General features: G+C 54.1%; 1 protein-coding gene across 2 annotated transcripts in view; it reads left to right on the forward strand.

Annotated features, from left to right (window-relative positions):
- The window catches only part of TTC7B (tetratricopeptide repeat domain 7B), a 270,549-nt gene that overhangs the window by 209,738 nt on the left and 40,836 nt on the right, over positions 1-19,975 (forward strand). The window contains exons 16-19 of one of the 2 annotated variants that reach the window (XM_068964694.1): positions 1,385-1,501; positions 9,597-9,694; positions 13,629-13,802; positions 16,279-16,329. In XM_068964694.1, coding sequence (XP_068820795.1) covers positions 1,385-1,501; positions 9,597-9,694; positions 13,629-13,802; positions 16,279-16,329 — 440 coding nt within the window. The remainder of the gene's footprint in view (positions 1-1,384; positions 1,502-9,596; positions 9,695-13,628; positions 13,803-16,278; positions 16,330-19,975) is intronic. The other variant, XM_068964695.1, reaches the window with a different exon arrangement.

Here is a 19,975-nt window from a genome sequence, read left to right on the forward strand (position 1 = left end):
TTGTGTGATGAGATGGGGTTTTGGTGAATTTAGGAGGAATCAAGGAGAGACGTGGATTAGCAGAGGTTAAGATTGAGAACATGGCGTGTACTCTCAGAGTTATGATAAAAACACAGACTCTGGAGAATTACATGGGGCCTCCCAGGTGGCTCAGCGGTGAAAGAATCCGCCAGCAGTGCAGGAGACATGAGTTCAATCCCTGGGTTGGAAAGATCTCTTGGAGGAGGAAATGGCAACCCACTCAAGTATTCTTGCCTGAAAAACCCCATGGAGAGAGGAGCCTGGCAGGCTGCAGTGCATCAGCAGACGTGACTGAGCTCACACACATGCTCTCTGCAGTGAATTAGGCTGGTAGGAGCAAAGAGCCCAGTGGAAAACACGGCGCCAAATGGGCTGGTGACACACAGCGGCCTGCGGGCAGAGTCTGCAAGGCCTCGATAAGGAATCTTGACTTATCGTTACAGGCGGTCAGGAGCCACTGTAGTTTCTTGAGCTGGGCGTGGGAGTGATGTTTAGATGCGATTTCTTTATGTACGATCTCTTAGAGCCGGGAAAGTGAGAGGATAGCACAGCCATCGGGACGGAAGCTGGGCTCAGTATGGGGCTTCACAAGGACAACAGCAATGAGCCTGGGAACCAAGGGAGCTGATGCCAGAGGGAGTGAGCAGACTGCGTGCAGAGGGGCTCTGAGAGGTCGGGAAAGGGAGGAGGGGCCACGCTGAGTGCCCTGGCGGCCTGGACGGGCCATGGGCAGGGCCAAGAAGGGGGAGAGGCAGTCAGTGACAGTGGTGACTTGGTGAAGTCCTTGCCCCGTCAGAGCAGGGCTGGAGCAGATCCAGAGGGGAAGGCCTTACCCAGGCCCCGCTTTTCATGAGCCCTGGGTGCAAGCTGTCATCTCCTTCATGCAATGACGATCACTGCGTAACGTCACTGATATTTATATCAACCGAGTCACATCGCGTGGAGTTTTGTAAATAAATCAAAATTCACTTTTGATGGATTTTTTAGGTTTTGCAGATAAGGTGGTTGTGCTCTAAAAAGCGCCCTGTTCCTAAAATCTCTGTGTCCTGAGTGAAATCAGCCGCTCGGATGCTTTTCACCTGACTACCCATGGCGGCACTGTGCTGACGTCGCCGTGGGGGCGAGACTCGGGCAAAGCCGGATCCTGCCCCGCGAGCTCTGGAGTCCCCGGCTGCCGCGCTTCCCTCGGGTCCAGCCTTCGGACGCCCCCTCCTGTACGGTGGCCAGAGTCCCTTCCGGTTCCTTAGGGAAAACCCGAACGGACGCTGTGCGCCCCCGCAGGGTTCCCAGAGCTCCCGGCCGCCCGAGCCGTCCTGCCGGGCTCCGGCCTGAGCTGTGTCCTCCCCTCTGTCTCCCCACGCAGACTGCTGTTTTCCAAAGTGAAGCTGGAGTCCCTCTCCCGGGGCCCGGACGAGGCGCTCCTCACGTGCAAGCACATGTTACAGATCTGGAAATCCTGCTACAACCTGACCAACCCCAGGTAAGAGGCCAGGCCCGCGGCGTGCGGGCATCGCGCGGCGTGCGGGCATCGCGCGGCGTGCGGGCATCGCGCGGCGTGCGGGCATCGCGCGGCGTGCGGGCATCGCGCGGCGTGCGGGCATCGCGCGGCGTGCGGGCATCGCGCGGCGTGCGGGCATCGCGCGGCGTGCGGGCATCGCGCGGCGCCCGGCATCTGGCGGGACGGGCTCTCCAGCCCCGTGCACCCCCGGCCGCGCGGTGGAGCCTCACGTCCGTCTTTAAGGGCACGTTAAAGCGTTTGATGAATCCACCAAGTTACGGGTTTCTTACGCTTTTGCCGCCACGGTGGCCTGCTAGGCTCAATTCCGATCGGTCTCCTGATTTCGCTCAACCAGCCATTTACATAATCCCTTTGAAGAGTCTTAACCATCTTGCCAGCGATTTGTGGATAGACTAGTCAGTTATATATTCCAGGTGGTGTTCTCACAGTAATACTTAAAAGACCTGAGTGGATAACAGGCCGCATCCTACCAGGGAGAGTAGAAATTGCTATTGAGGTGATAAAGTGTAATTTTCAAGCAGCTAAATTCATGACTCAAATATACAGGAAGCATGTATCAAAGGTTTTATTTATCTCATTAACTAATGAAGGAAGCAATAAACTGTTAAGACCGATTCAAAGAAGAATTTGAAAACTAGATATGCTGAAATGAATTTGCAAATATAAAAACAATAATATCCTATAAAACAATGAAATATATTGTTTGGGGTTACCTTCTCTAAAGACACTGATTGTGTCTCAACCAGACAAAATTGGTAGGTTTTCCGCCGGGCAACTCTGCCCCCCAGAGCTGTGAAACGGCCTGGCCAGTCTCAGTCAGTCAAGGCCCCACGCTGCACAGGCAGATTCTGTGGGGAAGTCCTCTCCCGGTGTGTCCCCGAAAAGCATCATATTCACGTCTTGGGCAGTTGTTCCCAGCAAATGTCTAGATTACAAAGTGTGCCCAGACCTGTGACGGAAGTGATTTAGCAAAAGGGGACCTGGTGATTCAGGTGAATTCAGACAGCCACTCACACACTCAGAATATGTTCAGGTTCGCAGCAGGACGTATGGATAGCCTGCCTGCTACTCTGAAGAGTCAGGAGTCTGAAATGTGTAAGTCACGGATGTGTTCGGGGTCCGGCCCAGCCCCCGGGAGGCCGGCAGGGGGAGGGTGTGTGGGCTCAGGCGGGGCTTCCACAAGGACAGTGATGAGACCGGGGCCAGGCAACATCAGGAGAGTCTGGGGCGACTCCAAGGGAGCGAAAAAGGGAGCCAGGGCTAAGCTTCGTGCTCTGAAGGGCTGGGCGGAGCGCACAGCCGCTGGTGTGACAGGAACAGGGAAGAGCTGGTCGGTAACTGGGGAGCATTAGTCAGGTCGAGACCCTGCAGAGCAGGGCTGAGAAGGTGAAGGAGAGGCCTTGGCCCAGGCCGTCTCTCATGAGCCCCCGGCTCAGGCGGGGAGGCCACCCCAGCCGTCTCCCCTCGGTGGGAAGACCCCCGGAGACGGGCCTCCTCCTTCTGTGGCTGTGTTCTGGAGCTAAACATCATCCTGATGTTTGGAGAAGGCTGCCTTCTCAGTCTGTAGGCAGCAGTGGGAAACGCCCGCATTTCTGTCCCCAGAGCCCCCCTCCCTGTCTCCCAGTCTCCCTGCAGCAGCAGGATTCGGGCCGTGGGGAGGGTCTTTGCCACGAGCCGGGCCGGAGGCGGCACTGTAGAGCTGGCTGCTTCCCGCTGGAGCTCATGCCTTTGTCTGTGGCCCCCGAGAAATGAGGAAAGAAATCCACCAGCTCCCATGTTGCCAATTTCCCCTCTGTTCTCCACACCTCTCCCACCTCCCCACATTTCCTCCCACGTAGCAACCAAGAATATTGAATGTGAGGAGAAAAAAAAAATAGCAGAATCGGAAAGCTCTTTAAAAATACTCCACCAAATGCCTGGGCTGTGTGCATGCTTCCTCCGTCTCCCGGAGGATCTTCTGGCGGCGCAGCGTGGAGCCTGGCTGCGGGGCAGGGAGGATGGGGCGGGGTGGGGGGTGGGGTGGGGTGCCTGGGGGGAGGGGTGCTTCGGGGGAGGGGTGCCTGGGGGGAGGGGTGCCTCGGGGGAGGGGCGGCAGGTCTTCCTGTTGCTCTTCTAACTGTATTTTCTCTGGGATAGAAATAAAGCGCTTCTCCTGTGGCCCTCCCCGCTGCGCAGCTTTAGCCGCCCTCCCCGCGCCGTCGGAGGACGCAGCCCTGGCACAAAGGGGGCACAGTACGCGGCTGGGCGGGGGAGGGCTTGGGAGGGCAGCGCCCCGCGGTCCCCAGATCAGGGCAGCTCTGGGCCCGGCAGCCCCAGTCGGGTCACACAGGGTTCTAGAAAAGGCCAGAGGCGCATAAGCAGGTGGGTGAGAGGCAGCCCTGCCTGGGAAGCAGGAGGCCGGCTTCCGGCTGCAGGAGGCCGGCTTCCGGCTGCAGGAGGCCGGCTTCCGGCTGCAGGAGGCCGGCTTCCGGCTGCAGGAGGGCCTCGCTGACTTGGGGCTCAGGCGCCCCTTGGGCCTAGGATGCCTCGTGGGGAGGTCTCTTCTCGCCCTCAGGGTCTCCCCCCTGCTCCCACCCCTACAAACCCCCCTGGGGGCTGGCACGGGCCTCCAGAGCAGGGAACACAAGGGCACCGAGGACGACCCTGGGGCATCGCTGGGCCAGACTGCGGCCGGACCTCGCTGAGTGTTCCCTGCAACCTGCCCCTCCTGTTAACTTTGGCTTGAGGGAGAGCCACACCCCCAGCTCAGGCCACATCTCCCGTGAGCGCAGGGTGCAGGGCGTTCTCCTCGGCGTGCGCGTGGCAGAGTGCCGGTCACTGCAGAAACCTGGGCGGACTTCCTGAGGCCTGCAAGGTTGCGCTTGCCTTTGGGACAGAAACCCGCCTCATGGTCTGCCTCCTCTCTCGGGGAAGCGCACAGCTCCGGCTGTTCTCGCAAGTGTTGACCTGGCCACTCAAGACCGAGTGACTTCGGCCAGAGCCTCACTAGACGGTCCAGCAGCCTCCCGGCGTGGAAGCACTTCCCCGTCTCTCTGCTGCCGGGCCAGGCTGTTTATACGTTCTTCTCAAGCCATGTCTCAGCCTTGCCAGACGGCTGCTGTTCATTCCACTTCATAAAATAAAAGTGAAGCTGCGTGAGGTTACAGATTTTGCCCTAGTTTTCTCAGCTAAACAACTGGTACATTTTTGATTCAGACCCCGGTCTGCTGAACATCCAGGCCCTCCCCACCGCCTATGCCCCTCTCTCAGTCGACAGCCAGCTTCTTTGCCTGTGGTTTCTTATTATTAACCACTCTTCTCCCTCTTGTCGCCACCACTTGGACCATCCATCATGTAGTCACATGATTGGAAGAAAACTTTTTCTTCCTAAGTCCCATTTCAATCACATTAATGCATAGCACGTAAGTGTTGAAAGGAAAAAAGGACAAGTTCTTTGCTGTAACCTCAGCTGGGAACGGGAAACCTCATTTCATGCTAACCAGCTCAGTCATGTCCAACTCCTTGCGACACCGTGGCCTGCAGCACGCCAGGCCCCCCTGTCCGTCACCGCAGCCCGGAGTTCACTCAAACTCATGTCCATTGAGTCAGTGATGCCATCCAGCCATCTCATCCTCTGTCATCCCCTTCTCCTCCCACCTTCAATCTTTCCCAGCATCAGGTTTTTTTCAAATTTGTCAGTTCTTCTCATCAGGTGGCCAAATGATTGGAGTTTCACCTTCAGCATCAGTCCTTTCAATGAATATTCAGGACTGATTTCTTTAGGATGGACTGATTGGATCTCCTTGCTGTCCGAGGGACTCTCAAGAGTCTTCTCCAACACCACAGTTCAAAAGTATCAATTCTTTGGCACTCAGCTTTCTTTATAGTCCAGCTCTCACATCCATACATGACTACTGGAAAAACCATTGCTTTGACTAGATGGACCTTAGTTAGAAAACTAGTGTCTCTGCTTTTTAATATGCTGCCTAGGTTTCTCATAGCCTTTCTTCCAAGGAGCAAGTGTCTTATAATTTCATGGCTGCAGTCACCATCTGCAGTGATTTTGGAGCTCCTAAAATAAAGTCTGTCACTGTTTCCATTGTTTCCCCATCTATTTGCCATGAAGTGATGGGACCAGATGCCATCATCTTAGTTTTCTGAATGTTGAGTTTTAAGCCAACTTTTTCAGTCTCCACTTTCACTTTCATCGAGAGGCTTTTTAGTTCTTCTTTGCTTTCTGCCATAAGTGTGGTGTCATGTCCATATCTGAGGTTATTGCTATTTCTCCCAGCAATCTTGATTCTGCTTGTGCTTCATCTAGCCCAGCATGTCTCATGATGTACTCTGCATATAAGTTAAATAAGCTCGGTGACAATATACAGCCTTGACGTACTCCTTTTCCTATTTGGAACCAGTCTGTTGTTCCATATCTGGTTCTAACCATTGCTTCTTGACCTGCATACAGATTTCTCAGGAAGCAGGTAAGATGGTCTGGTATTCCCATCTCTTTCAGAATTTTACACAGTTTATTGTGATCCACACAGTCAAAGGCTTTGGCATAATCAATAAAGAAGATGTTTCTCTGGAACTCTCATTGAAAAACAATGATCCAACCGATGTTGGCAATTTGATCTCTGGTTCCTCTGCCTTTTGTAAAACCAGCTTGAACAACGGAAAGTTCACGGGTCACGTATTGCTGAAGCCTGGCTTGGAGAATTTTGAACATTACTTTACTAGCGTGTGAGATGAGTGCAATTGTGCAGTAGTTAGAACATTCCTTGGCATTTCTTTTCTTTGGGATTGGAATGAAAACTGACCTTTTCCAGTCCTGTGGCCACTGCTGAGTTTTCCAAGCCTATTGAGTACAGCACTTTCACAGCATCATCTTTCAGGATTTGAAATAGCTCAACTGGAATTCCTTCACCTCCACTAGCTTTGTTCGTAGTGATGCTTCCTAAGGCCCACTTGACTCTGCACTCCGGGATGTCTGGCTCTAGGAGGGATCACATCATCGCGGTTATCTGGGTCGTGAAGATCTTTTTTGTGTAGTTCTTCTGTGTGTCCTCGCCGCCTCTTCTTAATGCTGGTAGTCCCCCGTATTTCGGAGGAGCTTTTCTTTTTGCACAGTGCACTCTCATGCCTTTTCAGAGCAGCCCCAGAAAATGGGCAGCTGTTGCGTTCTGTCAGACCCTTTTTACTGATGAGAAAGCTGAGTTCGGAAGTGAAGGGAACTTGCCTTGTTTGTGTGATCCTGCCTGAAGACGCCTGGGAAATGCTCCAGTTTCCGCTCCAAGGCCCCCTGTTACATCCAGTATTCATCATGTACCTGGCACTGCCTCAGAGCCAGGAAGCGACAAAGCGGTGATGAACTCTAGTATCCGACTCCCAGCCCCCCACCAGCTTTCTTCTTGCAGTTAGAGAAGTTTCCGGTTTCCAGAACAGCTCAACCATCAGGAGAGTTTACTCTGGACTTTCAGTCCTGACTTAGGGGCGCAGGAGCTCCCGGACACGTCCATCTCCACGTGTAGGCCCCTACAGCTCATGGGCAGTGGATTTGAGGCTCCTTCCGGTTTTCTTTCCCTAAACCTTCTACTGACACCGTTGCCGGGAATGGTTTTCCCTTCCTTTCTGCCAGCCTCCTTGGGAGGGGGTCCTGGCACCTAAGGGCAAGCCAGAGAGGAGCCGAGGTGGCGGGGCCATCGGGGGAGGTGGTCCGCAGAGGAGCCCAAGCACACGTGTCCCAGAGAGAGGAGGGCTCGAGGAGGGACAGGCCAGAGCGTGAGCGCTAAGCCGCCTCGAGGGCCGGCCAGGCCTCCCCGGCCCCTTCTCCCTCCTCCTGTGGGTCACGGTGAAGGCAGAGTCTGCAGCATGTGAGCCAAGAACTGGACCTGCTTAAAGCGTCCAGCGGGATTCTTAGTCACTGAGTCAGGGTGGAGACAAAAGCGTCTCCGTCTCCGTTCAGACTAGTTACTCTTGCCTATATACGGTGGAGATGAAGGAATACAACCGGACGTAGTTTCTCAGCTGGTGGGAGAGAAGCAGGTCAACAGCTTACTGAGTGATCTTTGTGAGTCAAGATTTTGTCTTAGTTGGGCTTTCTAACACCTGGGGTTGGAGGTCCTTAACTCGGCTTCCTCACAACTGCCGTCATGTGACATTTGCAGGCACGGTACTTATAAGGACCCCTGAGGTGTGTGCCCAGGAGTTGTCACTCTTCTGAATGCTGTGTCTGCATGACCTCAGGTCAGCCTGACTTGTGTGTACGTCGGAAGACGATCTTCCTCATCTCACAGGGAAGTCCCTGAAGCACACAGGAAGTGGCCTTGCTCAGAGTGACCTACCATTAGGGACAGATGTAGGAAGGAGCCCAGGCTCCTGGGCCGGCTGGGTTCCAGGATGCAACACAGCACGCAGCAGCCCGCCCTGTGCTCTGAAACTTGGTGCAGTGGGAAGCCTGGGACAGACAGTTCCCATCCTCTTACCAAGGTTCAGTTCACTGGAAACCTAGGCACACCCTTCCTTTGCAATTCCGGCACCTCACTGTGTCCTGGAATCCCCAAGGTGATGAAAACTATCACTAAATTTTGAGATCATATCTTCCCAAAACTCCTAGGTGGGGACCTATAGCAACATTCAGATGATTAACTCTTTGCCAAATTTTTATAGTATTTTTGTAATATTTATATTAAAAATACATGCCTGAACAGAACAATGCCAGAAACATTCAGTTGGTGATGTGATTAATGCCTGTTTGCACAGACTTTCATGCTGTCTTCTGCTCAGAGACATTTATTGTTTCTCAGACATGGAAATAACTAATAGAATAGTTTCCAAAAAACATGTATCCACTGATGTCATAAGTATAGGCTGACAGTCTGTACTGAAGCAAGTTTCCTTCTGTTTCCTGTGGATTTCTCTGACTACCTCACTGGACATGGAAATTATAGCCTGCAAACCATATTAAGTTTCATAGCAAATCTTGTTGGTACCACTTTTAGCAACAGCTGCAGAGAGGAAGGAAATCGTGTCCCTTTATTGTCAAAGTTGAATTTCTTGACAACAACAACTAAAAAAACATCCATAGAGCCCCCAGATTAAAAAAAAAAAAAAAAAGGATTGAAAGAAAAGCATTAGACTCAAACCTCAAGAGACAAATATGCATCTTTGATAGAGTATCGTGATGGAGGAAAAAGGCGGCGGTTTTCATTGTTTTTGCTTGCAGGCTTCTGCAGTTAGAGGGGGAGCAGTGTGAGCTAAGGGCTGTGAGTGAGTGGCCTGTGCGGTCTCCCCGTGACTCACCTGAGGGGTGGCCAGTCCCGTTTTGCAGGAGCAGCCTGTGAGGCTTGGTGCGGGACGCTGGTTGGGGGGCCAGCTGGGAGGCTGCTGGCAGGACCCGCGGTGCCCTCCCTGAGGCTGCCTCCTGCTCAGGAGCGCTGGCTGGGAGCTCTCTGCCAGCCCCCTGTCCCGTGTGCAGCCTCACACAGCTTCTCCCTTGTTCATTAGTCAGAGGCCTCGACCGCATTATTGATGATAAAGGCTTGTTCTCAGGACCCAAATGAGGCCGTGGCTGTGATAGCCTTTGAAAAGTAGGGCCCAGTGGTTCTTGAATTTGGCTCCGCGTTGGAACCAAGGGGGAGCTTTGAACGCCAGCACTTCTGTTGCGTCGGGCAGGACCCGGGCCTCAGCGGTTTATCCAGATGCCCCGGGTGGTCTTTCTGGGCTGCCACCGGCTGGAAGCATAGGTACTGAGTGTGGGTTCCGGAAGGCAACGGGAGGATGGCGCACTCATGGGCCCGGCGAGCCTGGCGCCCAGCGCGGGTGCCCAGCAGTGAGCCCCCATTGGCGGGGGCTCCACGTTTCATTTCCCACACTAGCTCAGGCCCGCAGGCGCGGCTTGAGCCGCGCTGGGGATACGGATGCCGAAAGGAAGCCAGCCCAGGGAAAGCTGGATGCGTAGTGACAGGTGACGAGGGGCCGAAGAACGTCAGAAACGCAATTCGGGCGTGGGGATCAGGTGCTTCTCGTTCCTTCCCCCGCCCACCTTCCAATGACTGACCTTTGCAGCTGTGTTTTGCAGTGATTCTGGACGTGGGAGCAGCCTCTTAGATAGAACCATCGCTGACAGACGACAGCTTAATACAATTACTTTGCCAGACTTCAGCGATCCCGAGACAGGTGAGACTGAACGGGCGGCGGGGCTGAAACGGTGTTAACTGGAGCGGGGTGGGGCCCAGCCCCGAGCCCCGTGGGGTGAAGACCCCCGGGCCCAGGGTGGGAAGGCACCCCCAGGGAAACTGGCTCATCTGCCGCCTGATGGGCCTTTTCCCCAGGGTCTTTTTCAACCCTGTGTTCACGGTGGGGGCCGTCCTATTCCTTGCCAACACAATTCTTTGAAATCTTTCTGTTTTTCCCCTTGCTCTTGGAGCCAAAAATTCGAAACTAAAATTAGACTCTTCCCATCCCCTGCAGGCGTCCCTCGGCTTTTGTGTTTCTTTGTCTCTCTGTAGATTTCAGACTTGCTGAAATCAAGGTTTCGGTGTCCCATCCGTGGCACCCACGAACACACACCCACCCCGCAAAGGACCCCTGTGAGGGGCAGTGGGTTCCGAGCCTCCGAGTCTACTGACCCCGAGAGGAGGCCTGCCGCACTTCCTGCCTCTCCGCAGATACTAGCACGTCAGTTCACATCTGTGTTTCTACAGTGGCCTAAGTATAGGCCAGGTAGAGACACCGCTGTCATCTCCAGAAGTGCAGACAAGTAATTTTTGATAGGAATACCGACATCTCAGGGGGCCATCTGGAGGACTCAACGGACCCCTGGACTATTGAGATGTGCCCAGCTGTGAGCCTGAGGCAGACCCCGGGTGTCGTGGGGAGCGGGTTTGCTGCCTCCCCGCCACCCGCCTGGTCCTCTGTGTGGCTCAGTCCACCTCCGGGCGCCCCCAGCGGCCCCGGGTCCTGACCCAGTCCCTCCGAAGAGCCGGAGAGCAGCCCTGAGCCCAGCGCGGGGGCCCACCCTGGAGAGCCTCTCCCCGGGGACGGGAGCCGGGCGCAGTCCTCGCCTGAGCTATTTTCCCAGCTGCCCGCCTTGCCGGGCTAGGCCCTCTTTCCCAGACCTCAGGTCGGCGCAGGAAGCCCGACCACAGGGCCCTGGGGCTCCCCGGTCAGGAGAGCGCTGAGCAGCGCGGGTTTACCAGCCGCCGCTCCAGGTGCAGGCTGGGAGGGCCACAGGGGCTCGGCCCTGCAGCGGCCTGGGCCCCGGGCTGAGGGCCAGCCACTGGCGGGCTTAGGTGTGAACCAGGCCGACCCTGAGCTGGGCTCTGCTCACGGTCCAGTCCCACTGGAGGGACATGCATGACCCCTCACTGCAGAAAAGGGAAGGTCGGGCTCTTAGCCCCCACAAGGCGAGGCTCTGACCTCCGGGGAGAGAAGACAGGGAGGTGAGGCTCACCCGCCCGGGGCCTCCTCCCCGCCCAGGACCCTGTGAGCACCCTGGTATGAAGTCAGAGCCCCTGTCCTTCCAGCTGGTCGGGGTCTTCATTTGCCCCGAGGTCCCCAAACTTTCGTCTACATCACAGTGCAAACAGGTAGGAGAAAATGAGCGAGGCCCTTGGGGTTCATTCTCCCCGTTGCCCCAGGAGCGTCCCCCCCGCCCCAGGCCCTCAGGAGGCTCCCTCCGCAGAGGAAGCCTCAGGTGCCACAGCGTCCCGGTGAGGTGCGTCTCGTGCCCAGCGGGGGTGGCCGCCCTTGTCCGCAGTGGGCACCGCTGTCCCTGAATCCTGAGCCGGGGTGGGGTCCACACTGCTGGGGCGCAGGCTCCCAGGTGCTGGCCAGTGGCCGTGTTGCTGTGGTGTTGTGGTTGTACTGGCCACAGGAGCCCCTCCAAGGCGCTTCTCACCCACCCTGCCCGGGAGCCCCAAATCATTGGTTTTACCACCACCAGTACTTACCAGGAGGCTAGGGAGCCGGAAGAATGGAAGGCCATGTTAGCAGACCTTATCAGCGCCAGACTGGTCGTAAATGATGGCAGATCATTCTGAGACCGTCCTTTAGATCCGAGACTTAAAAAAACCCAACAGACTCTCCTGTAAATGGAAAAGGTGCCTCTGTCTTGATGAATAAAGGGCAGTTTTGTTCAGCTGAGCCCGTGGGCAGTTCCAGGAGGACAGCAGTGCCTATTGGCGCATCTGTGTGGACCCCTGTCTCCCGAACGACCCACGGATTTAGCTTAAGCTCTGATTCCGAAGGTTCCGTAGGGATGCGCTGCTTCCTCCCTGCCCTTCTCCCTCGCCTTTTCCTGAAGATAACCGGTTTTATCAGCTTTTGGTTTTCCCTTCCATGCAAGTAAGCTTAGATCTTATTTCCCACATCCCTTGACTTGAAAACAGCCGACTGTGTCTGGGCTGCTCGGCCCCCGTGGGGCCCCTTCACGCGCCCCCCAGCCCCCCTGCCTTCGTCAGCGGAGAGTGTCCTGGGGCTTTATTTCAGCTCCACAGTCAGTGGATTTTCTAAATGCCCTGAAGGACCCAAGCCTCTGCCAGGAGCACAGCGGGTGAAGACGCGTGCCCGGCCTGGAGGCGACCTCCGCGGTCACAACGCCGCCCACCCGTCACCGCGGCGCAGGAGACCCCTTCTCGAAGCCACAGCCCCCCTTGGATTGTCCTTTTTGTTTTCTAGAGCTAAAATTTTATTTCCCTTTTATTTATTTATTTTTAAATTTTCTATTGTGGAAAAGCTTCAAATACACCAAAATAGAGATACTAGTGCCATGAGTCCCCGTGTACCTGCCACTAGCCCCCAACAGTCCCTATTGTTTTTTCCCTTATCTCTGCTGTCCAACACTTAGTTTCTGTAAGGTATTCTGAGGCAGATCTCAGATATCATATTTTGCCTGTTAAAGTTTCAATGTATGTGTCAAACAGATAAGAGTTCTTTAAAAGTCTAGCCAAGGTACCCTCATCACACATCTGGGGCATGGTGAAGTGCAGGCTCGGCGGTGTTCGTTTTGAAACGTGGGTAACTGGCCGGGACGCCTGTCTCCACCCCTGCAATTGCCCAGATGCGGATCTGAGCCGTCACAGGAGGGGAGCCCGAGTCTAGAAGCCTCGGGCCAGCCACGCCCACTGTAGCCAGAGGGTGGACGTCGGTTAGGCGGGTGTGGCAGAGTGAGAACAGCCCGTAAAGAATCTGCGTTCCCTCCTAATACCGCCTCTCGGTCCCCTTCTCTCCCCACCCCCACCTCTACCGTCCAGTAGGTCCTAGCCGTCAAAAGAGACTCCAATGGAAGGACAGTCTTTCAGCTCTGGAACTATGAGTCATTGTTTTTTCTTTGGAATAAGTTAGTTCCTTAAATAGAGGATGAAAAAAAAATTTTTTTTTTCTTCCTTTTGCCTTCAAAACAGGATGTGGAGTAAGGGGATTTATCTTTAGTCATTGGTGGATATTGCCAGACACCTATCCGAAGTAAAATGATTCTTCCACCTTGAAAGTTTGCCCCACTTTGTCCAGGAAAGTTTTCAGCTGTCGCCGCGGTGGTCCTCCCTCCTGTGCTGTGTCCCTCCAGCTGAAGACAGGAGGTGACAGCCAGCCCAGCCCCCACACCCAACTGTGGCCCAGCCCCCGCACCGACACTCCATTGCTGCCATGCTGGGACCCGGCCCCCCTCAACAGCTGCACCTAGGCAAACCTTAGTTTTCAAGTAAATTTTATATAAGTGCTTCTCATAAAAAAACAAATCAAGGAAAAGTCAAGTTCTAATCCTTTCCAATTGAAAAGCAAAGAGTTTCTTTCCCTCTAGAATGTTGCGGATACTGTAGGTTAAAGACGTATTATTTTCAATGGACCATACTGCTGAATCTGTGCCCAGGTAAATCTGAGTTATTTTTATTCCATGGTGTTGTTGCAGAACAGATAATAACCAGTGGAAAAACAGCAAATTTGTTTTCTTCGAAAAGCACTTGTATTCTGTTGTCAAGTAGAGGAATGATTGTGTATTACATGACCTCATTTTCTTTGCAGCTTATGTGAGTATATTAAAAGCTAGTTTATTTTTTCTTTGTGTTTCTAAAGTTTTTTTGCCTTTTTCCTTTTTTTTCTCTTTCACTCTTAGTGTCAGACTCCTCCTCCTCTTCTCTTCCAAGAACCGAGTCTCCTCTCCACCTGTTTCTGTCTCCTCATCTTCCTTCTCACCCCAAAACCGAAACCTTCGTGTGGCCCCCGGCTGCACGCTCAGTCAGTGACCCGGGGCCCCGCCAGGAACCCTCTCTGTGGAAACATGGTTTATGTTTGGTTTTTTTTCCTTTCTTAGACCTGCTTCATTTGCCTGATGTTTTATTTTCTGATAATCTTCCTAACTGATAAGCTGGGTAGCAAACTCCATCAAATCCAACTGACAGGAAATCTTGCTAGTCTGAAAACCCAGATGCTGCCTGGGGCAGGAGACAGTGTTGCTGAGCTCCGCCCTCCCCTCCGAAAAGCAGAGGAAACCTGTCTTGAGCAGAATCAATAGAAGATTTTCTAGAACATTGCGTCTGGCTCTTGAGCGCTCCTGTGATTTCCTGGAGTTGATATCAGTGCATAAAGATCCTATTTTCTTAAAAACGACAAATTAGAACATTCCTAATTCTTTCCAGTTTTCGATTTAGAAATGAATTCAACAAGTAAGTCATAATCAAGGTCGTATTGTAAAGATATCGGTCATCTGCCTTTTAAATACGTGATTCTCAGAGCTTATGCTGTGTTACAGTCAGGCAGAGAGCTTTGAAGACTGCAGGTTCCCTGGGTCCGACCCCCAGAGTTTACGATTCAGGAGGCCTGAGCTGGGGCTCAAGAGTGTGCACGTGTGTGAAAGACCTTCTCATGACTCCAGTGCCAGTGGTTGTAAGACTATAAATTGCTTTCCATTTGCAGGGAAAGAAAATGTAGGGCTTGTGGCATGAATCTAGGCAGGGAAATTGAACAGTGTTTTAGTATAATCTTGCTTTTAAATAATAGGAACATTTGAAAGTCTGTTTTGGGTCCTGTCAATTAAAAAAAAAAGATCCCTGTATTAAAATGAGACACTGGTTGACAAAGTCCTTAAATGGCCCCTAAATGTGGGCCTCACCAGGAGATCCACCCTTGCTCTTCCACTCATTCATTTAATGCTCACTTTACCTGCAACACAGCCAGAAAGTTTAATCTCTATATCCCTGATTTATAAGGGCTCATCTTTGGTCCGAACGCTCAGTTATATGCTGAACAGAAGCTCAGCATATAAAGTACTCTCCCTAATGTGCTCATATCTCTGATGGCGACCTGCTGTGTTAGACTCACTCACGCGTGCACACACACACACACAGAAAGGAGACTATCGTCTAAAATAAATCATTTAAACCGAGAAACACTCTGACCTTGCTTATCTGCGTAGTAGCTGTTCTGAACTCAGCCTCGATGACAATCCCACTTTTACAAAATGGAAGCTGAAGACAGTGTTTTTAAACGGCTTACGCTGTTTTTAATCTACTTCTTGAAATGGACATTTTCCCTTAATACAATGACTAGGAGCAGTTGCCAACTTTGGTTTTTTTTCTGTTTTGGTTTTTCCAGAAAAGTTGTTTTTTACATTTTTTGCCCAGCTTGAGGCTGGGGTTCTTAAAACGGAATCTTACTGAGCCAGGTGGCTCAGCTGTAGAGAATTCACCTGCCAGTGCAAGAGATGTGGGTTTGATCCCTGGGTGGCGACGATCCCCTGGAGGAGGAAATGGCAGCCCCCTCCAGTACTGTCAGCAGGAAAAGCCCATGGACAGACAAGTCTGGCAGGCTGCAGTCCACAGGGTCGCAGAGTCAGACAGACTGAGCAGCTGAACAATAACAAGAAAAACTATTCCAGAATGAGGTTAGATATTCCCACCACCCCTCCCCTTCTCATTTGCATAACAAAGCCACCTACCTCCACACCCACCGGTATTTACCTCCTTGCATCCCAAGAAGCCCTGTGTCCCTTTAAACCTCTGAGGACTGAGGTCCACCTTTCTGGTGGGACACCTGATATCAGATTAATTAGCAAATGGGCAGGGCAGCGCACACCCCCTGGGCTTTCTGCTGAGCATATTATGCACCAGGCAGCGCTCAGCTGTTTATTCTTCACAAAGCTCTGAGTCACCTTCCGTCCTCAGGGAGCCCCTCGCCGGTCACCAGGTGTTGCCTCCCAGCCACAAACAGCATTTGGCTAGCGAAGGGAAACATGCCGCACGTGCACGTGCCTAGTAAAGGCAGAATTCCTTGATTAAAATTACAGTAAATTTGAATCCCAGCTCTTTCCCCTAGAACAGATAGCCTAGACCTAAAGCTTCATGAATCCCACCCCACCCCCAATCCTTTGACTTCACAGGATTGATCACTAGCCCAACCCTACAACTGTTGGAATCATGGAGAGGCTTAATGTGTGGAAAGAGCTGAACATTGCTTGTTTGATTATTTTTCCCTTCCCTTTGGAATTTCCTGCCCTGGAAACAAACCAGTCCCTGCATTGGTCAGCTTTCACACGCTGAGGGAGCATTTAAACACGGAGGGGAATGCCCAGTTGGCCTTCCTTTGCTTTAAAAAAAATCATTGTTAGTGGAAAAACATATGTCACTCTTGAATTGAAATCTGATCCCAGACAACCAGACTTACAGTTGGAAGGTTATGAGAATTCCATTTGCTTTCTTAGCCTTAATTTTGAGTTTTCAAATGTTTGTTTCTTGGTTTTAATTTTTGGTTTGATTTGTTGTTCCAAGGCAACTCTCCAGAAGTATACTTTCATGGTTTTCCCTCCCTTTTTTCAGTTAGTAAGTAGTTCACCGATCTATTAACTTTCCCAGGGTCTCCAGAATCACGCTACCCTCCACCGCGCAGTGTGTGTTGTGGCTGTTGATTCCTGGGAGTGTTCGGATGGCCTGGACCCTAAGCTGCCACCCGCTTGCTCACTCCTCGCGGGGCCCAGCTCGCGCGAGATTCTAACGCTCCCGCCTGCAGCTTGGGTTTAAATACGGAGGAGGCAGCGCTTGTCTGGGAAGGACTACAGGCGGAGGCATTGCAGGAAAAATGGCCAAGGGAAGGCGTGCGGTGGGGGTGTCAGCAGCCCCGCGGCGACTGATCCAAAGCATGAGACATCTAGGCTTCCCAGCGAGGGTCATCTGTAGATTTGGGGTAGAGGGAACTAGTTGAATCTCAAAATTCCTTTCTGGTTCAACTCTTTTTGCTACATAGAAAAAGTGGTTCCCTTTCCATACGGTAAAATGAGGCTTGACGTATTCATACAGAGGTCTTAACCCTTTTGATAAAAACAGCCCGCAGTCTCTGGAAGGCCAGGGGAACCTGGGTTCAGCGGGCAGTTCTGCAGAGGGGCCCATGCAACCCATTTAACCTTCCTGGCCTTGGACTCCTCACCTGTGAGGCGCTAAATTTGCTTGCTGTTCTGCTCACACACCCGGGCTCCCCAGGTACCGCTAGTCGTAATGCAGGAGAACCAAGAGACGCCGATTTGCTCTCTGGGTCAGGAAGATGCCCTGGAGAGGAAATGGCGGACCACTCCAGTATTCCTGCCTGGACAGAGGAGCCTGCCGGGCTACAGTCCGTGGGGTCGCAGAGTCGGACACAGCTGAAGCAACTTGAGCACGCTGTTCACAGACGCCTGTGTGGCTTTACCAGGAGCTGGTCCTGACTTTAAGCCTCTACCAGCCCCTGTGGCTCCCAGAGGGCAGTGACCGGCCAGGCGGGGAGAGCTGGCCTGGAAGGTAGCCGCCTGGCCGCCCCCAGGTGCCCGCACTCCTGAGCTGAGGCCCCCGGGCGCCCCGTGCACCCACCCCAGCGGTCGTCATTCTGGAGGGAGAGCTGGGTGGGCGTTCTCTCCGAGAATGTGCCGGCTCGTGTCCCCGGCTTCATTTCATTTCACCGATTCTGGGGAAAGGGCTGCTCTCTTTAGGAGCCCAGAGAAGAGAATGATTCTAAGTAAAACAGACACCGCTCAGGTGAAGCAAAGTGAGAGACAAGGCCGAGCTGGTGAGCATCTTATTATTGACGTTGCGTTTTCTGACATTTAAAAACATCCGTCAGGATCAGGAAGTGACCAGTCAGTGAGGTGGTGACTGACTTTACCTTCTGCCTCTGCCTAACAGAAAAAAGTCACTTTGTAATCTCTATATGAAAAGGTCCCTCTAATGATGGCCCCACTGCCTTTGAGGGGTGGCAGTTGAAGTGTAAACGTTCTTGCTTTTTTAATTAAAGTTAATTCTCTTTAAAAAATAGTTTGGGCTTCCCTGGGGGCTCAGATGGAAAAGAATCTACGTGCAACGTGGGGGTCTCAGGTTCCATCCCTGGGTTAGAAAGATCACCTGGAGGAGGGCACGTCAACCCACCCCAGGGTTCCTGTTTGGAGAATCCCACGACAGAGGCTACAGTCCACGGGGTCATAAAGGGTCGGACACGACTGAGCGACAAACACTGGACGCTGCCACAGTTCACTTAGTTCTAGGATGTCTTTCTCTAGACGAGGTTGAATGGCAGTTCAGGAGGTGGACACGTCAGTAATGCGGGCCTCGGGCTGACGCCGGGCGTGTGTGTCCGGGAGTGAGACCGCAGCCCAAGCCGGGAGCCTTCTCCCTGGCCGCGTCTGCGAGCCGCTTTCCCCAGGGGCGGGCGCTTCGGTGCAGAGTGGGGGGCTCAGGACTGTGCAGCGGCGGGGTTGGGGCAGGTGGGGAGCCTCCCCGTGTAGTCCTCCCGAAGGTACTGCCTCCCGCCCGCAGCCGGCCCCCCGCATGCCTGCTGAGCGCCCCGCCAACACCCCTGGCGCACGCTGGCCGCCGCGCATGCCCCCTGCCTCCCGGGTCCTTCCCGACGCTTTCCCTGGAAAGGACCCCCCCTTGCAGGAGGAAAGCACGTCCCATCAGGGCTGAGCTGTGCTTGGTACTCTGCAAGTCACTGGGAGTCGTGGCTCGTCTTGGGACTGGGGGGTTGGCTTGTCCGGATGTACTTGGCTGTCTTAGTCTCCTTTTCACACAGGGAGCAAGCAAAGTAGCTAGAGAACAGCCCCCAAAGTTACTGATCCGCAGGGCCCACAGGCAGCAGGCCTCGCGGCGGGCGGGAGGCGGATGAAACCGCAGTGGCCCCTAAGGCCGCCAACTCGAGGGGAGGGGGCAGCCCTCCAGGGGCCAGAATGCCGGAGGGAGACCCTTGACAGCCCCGTGTGAGGAGCCCACCCCCCAAGTCAGAGGCAGGACCGTCTCCAGCGGAGATGCGGATTGTCCCGACCCGGGCTTGAGGGGTGGGCGTGGAGGGAAAATGGCCCGTGTGTTTTAAGGATTCCGAGAACACGCGGGGCCCTGTCCCTCCTCCCCTTCCCCACCGGCTGCTCAGGCCCGCGCCCCCGAGGCTCTCAGAGCGCAGGGACCGGTGCGAGGAGGTCGCCGACCACCCCTCATCAGCGCTCAAGCCTCGTCTTGAGAAACAGGCATCCTTCTCCTGTTAGGGATGGAGGGTTTCCAGCCCAGCTGTCTGGCGGAACGTTTAGTCGTTGAGGTCACCGTTCAGTGCGCGGGGCCTCTGCGAAGCGAAGCTGCTTCTCTTTTTAACTTCGTTGTTGGGGAAGGGGCCACAGCTTCGAAGAGCCGGAGGCTGAGTGAGCTCTGCCAACAGGTGCCCTGAGTCAGCCCAGGGCCGAGGGGAGACAGAGAGCTCCGGGCAGTGGGTGATTCCTGCGCACACGGGCTCTTCCCAGAGCAGCGCCGGGCGGGTGCCTGCGAGGCTGCCCGGCGCAGACGGGACGGGGCCCCGAGGCGAGAGGAGGGACTCGGTGCAGCCGCGCGCCCCGCGTTCGCGCGCGGGGGCTTCCGAGCTAGCGCGCCAGGGCTGGAGGCGGAGGGCAGCCTGGACCCCGCGCGGACTCTTGGACCTGGGCCCGCTCGTGGCTCTTCGGGAGAGGGGTTTTTGTTCTTTTTCGCACGTCAGTAGCACAGTTGATCGTGGGCTGTGATGCACCAAGTCAGCAGGGTTGCATCTGAGACCTGTTCCCCGTCTACGCGCTGTGAGGATGGGAGGGGAGAGGGAAGGTGGGCATCGTTCACACCACAGCGGCTTAGGTTCTGCCACCAGAAGAGTCGAGAGGGCCGCTGGAGTGTAAAAACACGCCACGCAGTCAGTGACCCTGCTTGTGCAAATACAGGTGACCGAACACGACCCGGCCGGAGTTCACTGCCTTTTGCTTAACAGTGCTACGGGCTCTGAGATTCCTTTGCCTGATGAACTTCAAGTGTTGAACTAGGTCCTGTTGGAGGTCTGTGTGAAGCTGACCCCAGGTGTAGTGAGCTGAGGAGAGGATTTGGAAAGACGTCAGCTGCAGGCAGTGTGAGCTGGCTGGACCCGCTGTCCTGCTTCTGGCAGAATTTCTCTGTGGGCTTCAGGAAATGATAGGTATGGGGGTAGGAATCCTCTGGGGGT

Source organism: Capricornis sumatraensis, chromosome 2 (assembly GCF_032405125.1).
Source record: "Capricornis sumatraensis isolate serow.1 chromosome 2, serow.2, whole genome shotgun sequence".
NCBI classification, from domain to species: Eukaryota; Metazoa; Chordata; class Mammalia; order Artiodactyla; family Bovidae; genus Capricornis; species Capricornis sumatraensis.